At 47.8% G+C, this 14,137-nt stretch overlaps 1 protein-coding gene across 11 annotated transcripts in view; it reads right to left on the reverse strand.

Annotated features, from left to right (window-relative positions):
• Positions 1–13,770, reverse strand: part of PECAM1 (platelet and endothelial cell adhesion molecule 1) — a 118,332-nt gene extending 104,562 nt beyond the window's left edge. For 10 of the 11 annotated variants that reach the window (XM_064583006.1, XM_064583005.1, XM_064583007.1 and 7 more), the window contains exons 1-3: positions 12,590–12,746; positions 12,477–12,503; positions 1,702–1,995 (exon numbers count right to left, since the gene is read on the reverse strand). In XM_064583006.1, the coding sequence (XP_064439076.1) occupies positions 1,702–1,995; positions 12,477–12,503; positions 12,590–12,653 (385 nt within the window). In that variant the 5' untranslated portion in view covers positions 12,654–12,746. Of the gene's footprint in view, positions 1–1,701; positions 1,996–12,476; positions 12,504–12,589; positions 12,747–13,646 lie in introns of those variants that run through there. The other variant, XM_045888637.3, reaches the window with a different exon arrangement.
• Between the last annotated feature and the right edge of the window lie 367 nt (positions 13,771–14,137).

Raw genomic sequence — 14,137 nt, forward strand, 5'->3', positions numbered from 1 at the left:
CTTAATAATGATTAAGAGTTAGGGAGGCCAATTTTGGAGTCCAAGAGTTCTTGGTTCTAATCAGCTTTGCCTTGGAGCAACTCCGAGGCATGAACATGCCGCTCAACCTCTCTGAGCCTGTGTCTGCCCCTAGAAATGGGGGGGAACCACGTTTGGCAGGGGTTAAATGAAATGTGCGTAAAGCACTTCCAACTGTTGACTTCATAAGGGGGCAGTTCTTACCACGGGAAGTGACAAGAATGTGAATGACTGCTCTGATGACCAACAGGAACACAAAAAGGCAGAAATGACAGTGATGACGGCCACTGTCAAGGAAGTACAGGGCTCACCTCACTAACTCTATCCATTCAGTCATCCAAGTTGTAAGAAAAATTACCCGAAGTTTCAAAAGCCTGCCAGCACGTTTCTTTTCAACAACATACCCCAAATTCAGCCCTGCCAATCTTTCCTCGTCACGTCAAGACTCCAAAGGTTGGGGGATCTGACCGAGGGGCACTCTGCTGGGACACTGCGCTCTTTCTCAGCCTCTGCTTTCCACCCATGCTACACTCCACTCCTCTGCCCTTGCTCAACTTCACCATCGAGCAAACTCCTACGCGATCCTCTGTATCAGGACCCAGTGTCCCTTCCTCCGGGAAGCCAGCCCTAATTTCCCCAGGAGGAACTGTTTCCTCTCACTTTTGTGCTCCCTATGGCACTCAGATCATATGATTATTAGATTGTAATTATTTTTGTAAATGTTTCTCTTCCCCACCAGATAGCAACTGCCTCCAGAGCCGGCCCCGATCTGATGCCTTGTCATGTCCTGCACCTGGTTTTCTTCCTGACTTGCAGCCTTGGGAAATGCTTCTTGAGGGAGTAAATCCATGAGTGGATGGATGGAATCCTGTATCTCTAAACCCAAATTCCCCATGATTTCCCTCGTTTCTCCATTTGTACTTCCCTTTTCCATCTGTTTAATTTATTCCACGATCATTTATTGAGTGCCTACTATGAGCCAGATTCTTTGTTCAAGATACAAAAGTGGACCAAACCCCGTCTCTTTCCTTGGGATCGTACATTCCAGAAGAGCAGACGGGTGGGCGAGAAACACTTCCAATACGGTGAATAGTAATTGCCATTTATTGGGAACTTATTATGTGCTGGAAATTATACTAAGCACTTTACCTTTTAATCCTTCCAATAACTCCCCAAGCTGGATATTACTATTATCTTCATTTCACGGATGAGAACTTTAAAGTTTAGAGAGGCTGAGGGACTTGCCCAAACTGGACTCCAGACAGAGTGACTGTGGCAGCCAATGTCAACACTCAGCCTATGGCCGTCCTACAAATACCACTGAATGTCAAGATTGCACAGGAGCTGTGAGGACCAGGACCCTGGGGGTGATCGATTTTGCTTGGGGAAGTGTTAGAGAAGAGATCATCAAGTTGAGTCTTGAAGGAGGAAAAGCAGTTTGGAAGGAGAGGAGAGGAAGAAGGGTATTCCCAGGAGAGAGAACAGCACATGCAAAGGCGAGGAGAGGAGATACAGCCTGGCATATTGGGAGCACGTCTAACGCCTACATTTTCGGGTTAGGAAAATGCCAGGCAGGGGAGTGAGAAGGCTGGGGCCTGTGTTACCAGCCATTCAATTACTATTCTTGCTACTGCGCGTGTGATAGTGCATCTACTTGAGCTCCGTTCAGATGCAGGGACTCACCTTTCACCCACACCTGGTACTCCGAGGTGGTTTTCTCCTTGTTGTTCAGAATCACGGTGCATTTATATGTCCCTGCGTCATAGACCCGGGCTTGGGGAATAAAATAACTCTCGGTGGTCTCCATGGAGGAGACATTGTGAAATAGCACGTCATCCTTATAGAAGAGCACCCAGTGCTGAGGCTTGATGTGCGAGGTGGTGCTGATGTCTACGATGCACTGCAAGGTCAGGTTCTCCCCATTTTGCACCTCCTGTCCTGGCAGGATCTCCATGTAGATGTGGTTGATGGTGAAAGCTAAATGACAAGGGAAGGAGAGGCAGACACACCTGTTATCTCAGGAACATCACCCCGGTGTCACCACATCAGATTGGTATGATCACATCCTCTGCAGTGTAGTGTCCAGGGGTCCCCAGGCCCTCGGGGACCAGGCAGGCAATGACTGTGTGTGGTGCCCATTCTCGAGGAGGCTATCTCTCCAACATCGGGACCTGGGGTTGGGAGCTACTGTGTCTGGTGTGCTCCGTGAGCCTCCTGTCTCATCGGCTTCCATGAATCATGAGATTAGAAGCATTTTATTGAAATTTGTGAGTGGCTAGTGCAGTTAAATGTTTCCGAACCCCCAAAGGCAGAGGATATGATATCTATGTGAAAATCCCAAAGAGCCCACAGGTCATTTGAAATAATGCAAGCTCAGAAAGGTGAATGGAGATCATTAATATAAAAAAAAATCAGGATAGCGGTCACTTCTGAAGGGAAGAGGGGGATAGGATTAGGAATGCACAAAAAGAGTGTTGGTGATGTTCTCGTTTTAGCATTGGGTGGCGGGCTCACGTGAATTCATGCATATATAAATAAAACAAAAGGCAATTGTGCACAGATCAAGGATGAGGGCATGTTATGAACCAGGGATTATAATCAATCCAATTCTGTGTACCTGAGGCCCCAAAAAGAGAATGTATTTTCTATATGAGAAAAAGATACTGTGTAAAGTCTCTCTCCCATTCTTTTCCTATCCACCCAGTTCCTACCCCCCTTGCAGAAGTAACCACTGATTTTAGTTTCTTCCAGCAAATACAAAGATAAAGTCTTACTTACTCCCCCCCACCCCCCATCTTTTGCACAAGATCTCCATATGCAGAGTCTAGCACCTTACCTAAAGTTTATATGGCCTTCAGGGGCCAGAGATAGTGTGGGACTGTGGGCACCAGGTGTTATTCAAGCAAAACAGGACCACGTGGCTTAAGTAAGGCTCCTAGGGATCAGTTCTTCTCAGACACTTTGGTAACAGAAAAACACTCATGGCCCATGCCTGATGAATGTGTATTTATTGAGTCTCCTACATATCCTGAATCTCCTTATCCTGGGACAGAGGAAGATCTTGCAGAAACCTACAAGCTTGGACCACTCTCTATGGACCCTCGTGGACTTGTATTAACCAAATTAAGTTTGGCACTCTATTACAGGTTGCTGTTAGGTAGGGACTGAATTGTGTCCCATTCCCCCCATCCCCCCACACACAACATTCATATATTGAAAACCTAACCCCTCGTACTTCGGAATGTGACTGTGCTTGAACGTAAGGCCTGTAACGAGGTGATTAAGTTAAAATGGGTCCTAATGCAATCTGACTAGTGTCCTTATAAGAAGATATCTGGACAGAGACCAGGGACGGGTGTACAGGGGGATGACCATATGAGGACACAGTAAGAAAACAGCCATCTGCAAGCCAAGGAGGGAGGCCTTGGAAGGAACCAAACCTGCTAACATCTTAGTCTTGGACTTCCAGCCTCCAGAACTAGAAGAAAATGAATTTCTGTGGTTTCAGCCACCCAGTCTGTGGTATTCTGTTGTGGCAGTCCTAGGAAACTAATAGATTCTGGTAAGAAATTGTCTTATGGAACCTGATATTGTCTAGTTGAGGATGCCACTAGGAAGTTGTTCATGATTTCACTGTGTTCCAACCGCATCAGCAAAAGCTGTGTTTAGGGCCCCGGGGTGGCTCAGTCGGTTAAGCGTCTGCCTTCAGCTCAGGTCATGGTCCCAGGGTCCTGGGTTCGAGTCCTGCATCGGGCTCCCTGCTCAGCCGGGAGTCTGCTTCTTCCTCTGCTCCTCACCCCCCACCTGCTCATCCTCTCTCTCTCTCACAAATGAATAAATAAAATCTTTAAAAAAAAAAAAAGCTGTGTTTATTCATTTCTACCTTGTAGATACCCAAATTTTTCTAATGGATCTTGTTTCCTTTTTGCTTTGACTGCTAAGAAGTATAAACCCAAAATTTCATCTCTGCTTCTAGCAAACTTTGGGATGAATTTCTGTGTGCTAAACGACCCCCCAGTTTTATTTTCCTGCCTTTACTTTCTTCCCATTCTGATTTCTTCGTTTATTATCTCCTATTGAACAACAGCGCATAATTTTTTTAAGTGGTCCCAAATCATTTTTCAAATAAGAAAAGGTATAGCTAGCTAACTGGCCAGAGATACTGGCAAAGATCGTCTTCCTCTCTCTCTCTTTCAATAAAGTCAAATCTTTCTGAACAATTTAGAATTTGGCTACAATATGTCTCAGGCTTTAAAATGAATACAACAGTTCACACCTGTCCCTTTCTTCTGAGCAATTAAATGAACAAAAAAATGGCATGTGATCGGTCTACAAGATGAAGCAAGGTGATTGTTTAAATGCAAGTTATTTCCTGCAGCATTAAAATCTTTAGAGCTCCCTTTGTTGTCTGTCTTCCTTACTAGTTCCTGATCTGAGGAGCCTACTCAGTGAGCTCTCAGAACGAAATCTCTTTGGACCATATTTAGTTTCCCATCAATTAATATGGTCCCTTCCCGGGTAGGGACAGGCAATCTCACTCCCCCTTCAGGACCTTCTCCTCATTTTAAAACATGCTGTTTAGGGGCACCTGGGTGGCTCAGCCAGTTAAACGTCTGCCTTCGGCTCAGGTCATGATCCCAGGATCCTGGGATCGAGCCCCACGTCAGGGTCCCTGCTCGGCGGGAAGCCTGCTTCTCCCTCTCCCTCTCCCCCTGCTTGTGTTCCCTCTCTCGCTGTGTGTCTCTCTGTCAAATAAATAAATAAAATCTTTTAAAAAAAATAAAACATGCTGTTTAGCACAGTGATTCTAACAGAATAAGAAGGTAAGTGCAGAGCCAGATTGTCTAGGTCAAATCCCATCTCCGTTAACGAACTGTGTGGCTTTGGCAAGTTCCTGAACTTTGAGCCTCAGTTTGCTCATCCATACAATGGACATACTGATAGTAAGTATAAATGGGAACCAGATTTAAGGACTAGAAACACAGTTCCTGGCACAGAGGAAGTGCTTGAGAAATGTTAACCAGGTTCTGTCAGTCACAGATACGGAGCCAAACGTGAGTCTTGAGGGCGCTGAAACTCTATATCCACTCCCTATTTCTAGCAATTTTTTTTTGTTCCAGAAGAAAACCATTTCTTAATTTCCCAGGTTACTGACAGTGAGTTCTCCAGACTCCCCGCATCTGTCACCCTGCTGTGTTAGGCTGCTTTCCTGTCATCATCCTGGATGAAGTGAACACCCGTGGCAGGTCAGGCCCCAGACTGGGACCCAGACCTGGGTACAGAAAGAAAGCCAGTCAGGCATGCCTGGGTCCACAGCCATGAGCTGGGTGATGCTGGGAGTTACTTAACCCCTCTAAGCTACCACTTCTCCTCCTACAGAACAGGAACACTAGTACCTGCCTTCCCTTGTATTTCAGTCTTGAACAATGACTGAACCAAGGAGCCGTGAGCACCGAGGGGCAGAGCCTGGCCCCTGGCTGACATTCCCTTCCCTCTTCCTTAGCACCATTCCAGGGGTCTTCTCTGTGCCAGGCACTGCATCTAATCCTGGGGGGTTCACAAAAGAGTGAGATCAGCACGGTCTCTGCCCCCCTGGGGCTCACCGTGTGCAGTTCCACGTCTTCTCTATTCCAGACCCTCCAGGCTCAGCATCATCCCTGCCCGGGCCTCCGACTGAACAGACCTAATTCGTATCCTTTTTACAGGAGCCCTACAGCGAACTTGGCTAAAGCATCAGGTGGTGGTTCTTTAGAAAGGATGATATTCACTAGCACAAGGCACTTCTGCCAACTGGTTTTTCTAAGCAATGAACACACATCTGCTTAATAAATCAACTCAGTCGATTCACTGGAAGAAACATCACACTCCCATGGCCAACGGCAACAGACAAGGGAGGAGAAAGGAAGGCAAAGTGGAAGAAGGAAAACGATTTTATAAAATGTATCGATAACTTTACTGTGAATTTATGAAACCCAGCTCTTTGACTAACACAAAACCTCACTGATGTGAGGCAACAAAAGCAGCAACCCAGCTTTCAAAACCACCACCACCTCCATGCTTGTGGTAGCCGGCCTTCCAATGGCCCCCAGGGAGGCTGTCTTTCGCTATCCATACCTGCACTTTCCCAACTCATACCAGGGTTGGTCTTTGACCAAAAATACTGAAGTGTTGGTTTGTTGCTTCTGAAATTAAGTCTATAAAAGACATTGCAGGGGCGCCTGGGTGGCTCAGTTGGTTAAGCGACTGCCTTCAGCTCAGGTCATGATCCCAGGGTCCTGGGACCGAGTCCCGCATCGGGCTCCCTGCTCTGCGGGGAGCCTGCTTCTCCCTCTCCCACTCCCCCTGCTTGTGTTCCCTCTCTCGCTGTGTGTCTCTCTCTCAAATAAATAAATAAAATCTTTAAAAAAAAAAAAAGACATTGCAACTTTTGTCTGGAGCACTTTTTCCTTTATTAGGATCACTCACTCTGGGCTAAGTCATGAGCATCCCTCTGGAGAGGCCCACATGGTGAGGAGCCGTCACATGAGCGAACTTAAAAGCAAGTCCCCCAGCCCCAAATAAGCCCTCTGTTCACTGTAATCCTGACCAGCATTCTATGGGCAATCTCCTCCTGACAGGCCCTGAGCCAGAACTCCCAGATTCTTGACCCTCAGAAGCTGTGAAGTAATAAACTGTTATCTTAAGTCACTAAGTTTTGGGGTAATTTATTAAGCAGCAATACGCCACCCAACTAATCTTCAAAAATCTCTGATTATTAAGATAGTATAGAAAACATTGTTGTCTTTGTCAATAAACTGTTCAGGAAAAGCCAAGCTGGATTACTGTGTACGGCTCTCACTATTTACACAATAGAGTGTTCACACCTGGGCCCCCTGGAGGTTCATGGATGGGTGGTAGGGGGCCCACGAACCACCTTCATGTATAGGCAAGTGTGTGTTTTTTGGGGGGGGTGGAGGAAGAGGATCCACAGCTTTCTTTACTGAGCCCCAGATGGTCAGAACCACTGTGATGAAAGTTTGGTATTAGGCAGCAGCCTAAGGAGGTCAGATCTTTTCAACCTGGACAGATGAAGGCTGACAGAGGGGGATCCATGTAACAAAGTCACCAGAGCACAGATTAAGGCACCCATGGACCACTGTGCCAAATCCCCAGACCCTAAAACAAGGGGCCTGCCTCCCTGTACCTTGAGCCACCATTCAGTGGATGCTGATGCTCCTTGGGAAGATGAGGCATCATGACTCAGCCAGCCTCTTGGGCAACCTGGAAATGACTCATAAAGGGAGGGAGGGGAGCCCCCCTCCCACCATTGTCAGGAAAATTACAGGGAGCCAGCTAGCACGCAGCCCCTGATGAACTCTGGTGCTCAGCAGAGAATGTGCTGACCCATCTCATCTGAATCCCAAGCATCTCCAAGTTCAGTTTGGGTCCCCTTCAGTGAAACATTTATTGAGCGCCTGTGTCAGATGCTGGGATTACAAGGCGAATAAGAAATCATCCCTGCTGGGGGCGCCTGGGTGGCTCAGTTGGTTAAGCGACTGCCTTCAGCTCAGGTCATGATCCTGGAGTCCCAGGATGGAGTCCTGGGATCGAGTCCCGCATCGGGCTCCCTGCTCGGCAGGGAGTCTGCTTCTCCCTCTGACCCTCTCATGCTCTATCTCATTCTCTGTCTCAAATAAATAAATAAAATCTTTAAAAAAAAAAAAGAAAGAAAGAAATCATCCCTGCTGTCCTACACCGAAGAGGCTGGGCGGGAACCTAGATAACTGAAGTACAATGCTAGACGCACCGAGAGAGAGGTGAGAAGAGTGGCCCAGGAAAAGCCAAGGGAAATCTGAAGGAAGTACCCCCTGAACCAGCCTTGGACCCGGTGGGGCGCTCTGGGCAGGAGATCAGCATGTACCAGCTCACAGGGGCATGAGAAATCACAGGTTTGGTATCTTCACAGGGAGCGTCTTCGCTGCAAGTGTTTTCACCACATAACTACTTGCTGTAAAGCCATTTGGCCGTCAAAGATAAAATCACAGGGGCGCCTGGGTGGCTCAGTTGGTTAAGCGACTGCTTTCGGCTCAGGTCATGATCCTGGAGTCCCTGGATCGAGTCCCGCATCGGGCTCCCTGCTCGGCAGGGAGCCTGCTTCTCCCTCTGACCCTCCCCCCCTCATGTGCTCTCTCTCTCTCATTCTCTCTGTCTCAAATAAATAAATAAAATCTTTAAAAAAAAAAAAGATAAAATCACAAAATATAAAAGAGGGACATTCATTAAAGAGGACATAATAAAACATGAGAAATGAATAACACAATTAGAAAGCTATTGTAAAACACAAAATAATTGAGTACATTTCAAATGTGTGGAGATTCATGGCAATTCTATGCAAATAACTGATTATATTTCATGGATTGTACCTAAGCACTTGTCTCCAAAGTCTCTCATTCATAGAATTATACATTTTTTTTTCTTTTTGCTTGCTGATGGGTCTCCTCATTCTTTTTTTTTTTTTAAAGATTTTATTTATTTATTTGAGAGAGAGAATGAGAGAGAGAGAGCATGAAAGGGAGGAGGGTCAGAGGGAGAAGCAGACTCCCTGCTGAGCAGGGAGCCAGATGCGGGACTCGATCCAGGGACTCCAGGATCATGACCCGAGCCGAAGGCAGTCGCTCAACCAACTGAGCCACCCAGGCGCCCTGCTCATTCTTTTTTTACTGAAGTTTCTTCCTCATGAAGAGAGGTGGAGTTCAAGGGGGCCTGGCTGGCTCAGGCAGTGGAGCTTGTGACTCTTGATCTCAGGGTCATGTTAGGTGTAGAGATGACTTAAAAATAAAATCTTAAAAATATATAAATAAATAAAATAAAAATAAAAGAGAGGTATAGTTTCCAAATACTAGGATGCATATTTGTAACAGAACTTTGTACTACATCGTGAAGACATACTGCCTCCTACGCTGTTGTTTGTTCTTGGCGTATTTTAACAGGTCCATTGATAGCTGTTCCTAGTTCTATGGGAAATGTGGGTTCAAAACTCTGCACCACTGTATAGAGCATCATGAGGGCTAAGATTTCTATAATATAAAAGTGAAGCACACGTCAATGGAGAAATGAAACCACACTCAACCAGTTGATAAAAGCAACAAACTGTCAACCGGTTATTTAAACTTTCATGGCAAAATTGCCTTATGGCCTATTAGTTATGCAGTGAAAATGCTTACAGCAAAGATGTTCAGGGCAAAACTACCTAGAACCAAGAAATCAATGCATTCTGGGCATGTGCAGCTACAGGAACGAGACTTGGGGCCAGAGGGGGCAGGCAGGCTGGGTAGGAGGTGCCACAAACAGTGGGCCTTGCCTGGGGTGCTGACAAGCTGGACCGGCCTGAGGGTATTTGGGGGGGGTGGTGACAGGATGACACCTGAGCTTTAGAAAGATCACTATGGGCTGGAGAGAGAGAAACAGGAGGCCTGTAAACATCCTGGACCATGGTTCAGGTGAAAGCCCAGGAGGCCTGTGGTAGGGCAGTCACGGAGGGACTGGGGGAAGGGGTAGACTTGAGTGGATGAGAAAGGACTTGTTTTCTGGGTGATGAAAATGTTCTGGAACTAGACAGTGGAGATGTTTGCACACCATTATGAATATACTGTAATTAGTAGCAAAATTTGATGTATGTATTTCACGACAATAAAGAAAAGACTTGTGTGCTTGGATATGGGGGTTGAGGCAAAGAGTGGAAGTTTCCTGGGTTACGTACCCAGGAGGGTCTGGGTGCTGCCGACCGAAGTAGAGAACATCAGAAAAAGATAAAGGACGGGGACAAAGTCCCGATGGTGCCGCTGGGTTTGAGGGGCCCAAGGGACGGCTAGGAGATGTCAGCCATTGGCTCCCCTGTGAAGCCTGACACTCAAGGGAGAGAACCAGGGCAGGTATGTGGAGGCATAGAGGAGTGTGTTGAACTCCAGAGGGGTTAAGACCATGGAGCCTGAAGAGACCAGGGAATGGGGTTCAGACCCTGGGAAAGTTCAAGTCTCCCCTGGGAGAACGGGAAGAAGGTTCGTCAGAGGGGTAGGAGAACACCAAGGAAGAGAGTCTAGAAGATCAAGGAAGGAGGCTTTGTGCAGAGGCAGCACAGGGGTCCGAAAGCTAAGGGCTGGGAGTGTTCGTGGCATTTGTTATTACAAGGTCCTTGATGACCCCTCAGCAAGAGGATTCCAATGGCAGAGAGGTGTGGGGGCTAAGGACTAAGGCCAGAGTAAGTGAGGGCAGACTGAGAGCTGGGGAAGCAGAGACAGCAACCATAAACCAGCCTTGAGAGAAGTTTGAGGAAGGGAGTGGATACATAGGGGGACACAAGATAATGGAGGGAGGTGGGTTGTTGTGATTTTTCTTTTTCCTAAAAGAACAAGAGCTACCAATTGTGTTTGTAGACTGAGGAGAAAGAGCCAGAAGGGGGCGGGGGATAGAGATACTAAGAGTGGGGTAGGGGCTGAATAAATAATAGAGCGAGATGGGGTGGGAGTGCTGTTGAGTGATGGGCTGCCCCCCCACCTCCCCATCAGCCACGAGGGCTGACATCGCTGAAGCTGGGAGGGAAGCCGGGAGGATGGGTGGGAAGGCAGATAAGCCTGTAGCTGGGGCAGGGCGGGAAGTAGAGGGAGTTCCCTCCAGACAGCAGTGTTTTCTAGGTGAAGATGAAGTTGAGGTCATCTCCTGAGGCAGTAGGGCTAGGGTGGGGTGGGAGAGCCTGGGATAAAAGGAAGAGAAAAGGGCCAAGGCTGACCAAGGACCTCAACCACAGAGCCGGCAATGTGGAGCAAGACGGTGGGGTCGTGCACATCAAACGTGTCATCAGCATGGTCGTGGGTGACCACAGGAATGGGAGACCTTGTCCTGGCCCCCACACTGCTAACACCCAGTTGACCACACACAAATACCTCATGGCTTCTGCGCCTCAGGTTCCTCAAGTGTAAAACAAGGTGGAGGCCTGAGGCCTGAGGAAGCAGTGGGAGAGTCTCCCTGCTCCAATGCTCCAAGTCCTGCAGTTCTGAGCCTGAACATACAAAGGCCTTTCTCCAGAAACCCTGGGAAGGGAGCCATTTACTTCCATGTGAGGTGGGGAAGGTGGGAGAGACTGGAGGTCCTGGGAAGCAGGCTGTGTGTTTGCAGGGCATGGTGTGGATGAGAGTGGGGTATGTGGGCAGCAGTGGACAGACGGGGCAGGGGGCGGGGGTTGGCACGCAGGGGCCATGATTGTGGAGGGCTAGGACCAGATGGTAAACTATCCTTAGTCATTGCATGCCGTGGTGGGTGAGCCACCTCCTCTTATCTCATCTTATCCTCAGACTGACTCTATGGGATCAGTTCTCTTATCATCCCCATTTTACAGACTGGGAAAAAGGCTCAAAGAGGCCAGGTGAAAGCAGCTTTAAAGATCTGAGTTTGGACTTCTGGCCTCAGACAGAGAGCCATCGTTCAGACAGCAGAGGTTCTAGTGCTGATGCCCTGCTAACTGGCTCTCACTTGGTCCAGTCGGTTATTTTTCTGAGGCAGAGACATCTTGTTAGGATGGCGGGAAGATAACAGATATCCTGCCTCCACTGCTTACTGTGGGGGTCAAATGCCCGCCAAAGCACATGGACGCTGGGGCAGGAGACCCGCAGACTGGCTTTCCTAGTAGCCACGCTAGCCTTCCCAATCCTGGAGCCACTGCTCAAAGCCTGGGCTCAGCAAACCAGCATCATCCACGTACATCATCTCCAAAGAGCTGTACAACTGTCCGCAAGCTGGCCACCCCCCTTCTTTTGCGGAGTGAAGTGACCTTTGATGAGGGGATCCTGTTCTGTGGGCTCTCCCCCATTTAGCCTCCAGACGCAGCCGAGCATCTTATCTTAAAGATTCAAAACTAGCTCCAAAGGGGATGATAAACCAAACTTTAAAGATAGGCAAAGCCCCCTTCCTGTGCACAGCGCAAAATATTACAGATAGAATCATAGCTCCGCAGGTCAATGGGAAAGGAAATCCAATGTCCGTTTTAGATCACTTAGAAGACAAAATCATAACAACCATTTAAATTATGGTCTGTCCTCATGAATCTAACAAATTAATTACATCTCATTTGTGATTAAAAAACAATGGGGGATGGGGAGACTATGAAAATAAGAAATTTATGGTAAAACAACAAAAAATAAAATATGGAGCCACTCCTTTTTTTATCAGCTTCCAATCCAAGCAAATAGCAATTCACTAGTTTTTAGAAAAAAATGTATGCGACTTCTAGAACATGCTGTTTAGAACTTGGCTTAGAACAAGTGTTTTATTCTAAAAGCCTTCTAAAAATGCCAGAAGGGAATAAACGTTAGCTCTCAATTGGAATATTTTTCTCAGTTGTCATAAACATTAAACCCAAGCAATCTGATGTGAGTTTTAAGAATCATGAAAAGACACGGCGAAGCTAGGTAAAATTGGTAACTTACAGTTTTCCTGTCCCTCAAGGCTTGGACCTGGAAAAGACAGAAGAAATACGTTGATTCCATTAGCTTCGATTCTCATGACGTTTAAGTAATGTGGGAAGAGAATAAAAACTCACAAAGCAGAAGCATCAGCAGAAGTCCTAGCCACATCTTGCCTTCTTGGGCCCACTCCAGCTGCATCTTGAGCGCCAAGACTTCGGGGCACTTAGTTCTGCCTTTGGGCCATGCCCCTGGGGCAGAAGACGCTGCCCCTGTGGCCCAGATAAATCTGCCCTGTGAAAGTAGAGAAACCACTCTGGTAACTTCTGGCGCCACAGAGAGACGGGCTATACTGCTGGTCAAGTAATGGCAGCCATTGCTGGAAACTGGAAACAATGAAGCATGGGCCAGCCTGATATCTCCTCAGGAAATGACTGGCTTTCCTGAGGGGCCACTGAACGCAGACTCTTTGTTTTAAAGGCACAAGTGACATTTGCCTCTAGGGCCCCTGACCCTCCTGTCTCACCTGGGTTTGGTGCCCCTTATCATGGCAGGGTGAGAGGGTTCTTCCCTCTTTCCAACCTCTACCCAAAGGGCTTCTCTCTTTGGACACCCAACAAGATGTCTCAATTTTTCCTGAGCGCATCACCCCCACTCCCCGCTGCCCAGGGGCCTCTCTCCACACAGCGTAAGTCTGGACCTCCTGTCTTTCCTGGCAATGCTACGGGACAGGGCTGACTTCTCCAGAAAATTGCAGGTTCGTCAGACAGACCGGCTGCCTTGGGGTAAACTCAGCTTGGAACCTGCTGTTCCTAGGAGGCTGTCCCTGGCTTCTGCAGTTGGTTTCAGGGTGGATAAAGGCAACTCTGTGAGATATGCATGTTTTCTGGTGGTCCCCTCCAGCCTGTACCTTTATTTTATTTTATTTTATTTTATTTTTTAAGTATGCTCCATGCTCGGTGTGGGGCTTGAACTCACGACCCTGGGATCAAGAGTCGCATGCTCTACGGACTGAGCCAACCAGGCAGCCCCAGCCTCTACCTTTAAATATACACAGAGTATATCAGGCCACAGGGAGCTTTCTGAGATATAAATCAGTTCCTTTCACTCCCTGGCTTGAAACCTTGTGATGGCTCCCCACTGTCCTCCACAGAAAGTCAGTTTACAATCCTCCACAATCCAGCCCTTGCTTACCTTTCCAGCCAGATCTCTCACCAATTCTTTCCTGGCCCCTACATGCTGATTGCTAGGATTTATAGTTCCCAGGACACATCACGTGTCTACGCCTTTGTCTATGTTGTTCCCCTGCCTGGAGGACTCTTCCCCTCTCCTTTTCTGGCCTATTCCTACCCATGCATCGTAACTCAGTTTAGGCATCCACTCTTCCAGAATTCTCTCCTGTCTCCCCACACTGAGCTGCCCTTCCTCTGCATCCCCCTCTGCATTCCTCACCTCCCTAGCCTTCCTTCTGTGAGACACTTTCTATGGTCTGTCCTCCCCCAAGTGGACTGCTGGCTGCATGGTAACAGGGACAGTGCCTGGTACCTAGTAGGTGGTCAAAAAACATTGGTAGAGGGGCGCCTGGGTGGCTCAGTGGGTTAAACAACCAACTCTAGAGTTCAGCTCAGGTCACGGTCTCAGGATCATGAGATCGAACCCCTGCATCTGCTCGAGCGGGAGCCGGC

This window comes from Mirounga angustirostris, unplaced genomic scaffold, assembly GCF_029215605.1.
Source record: "Mirounga angustirostris isolate CCGP_5_RB_7025 unplaced genomic scaffold, mMirAng1.0.hap1 SCAF_17, whole genome shotgun sequence".
Lineage (NCBI taxonomy): Eukaryota > Metazoa > Chordata > Mammalia > Carnivora > Phocidae > Mirounga > Mirounga angustirostris.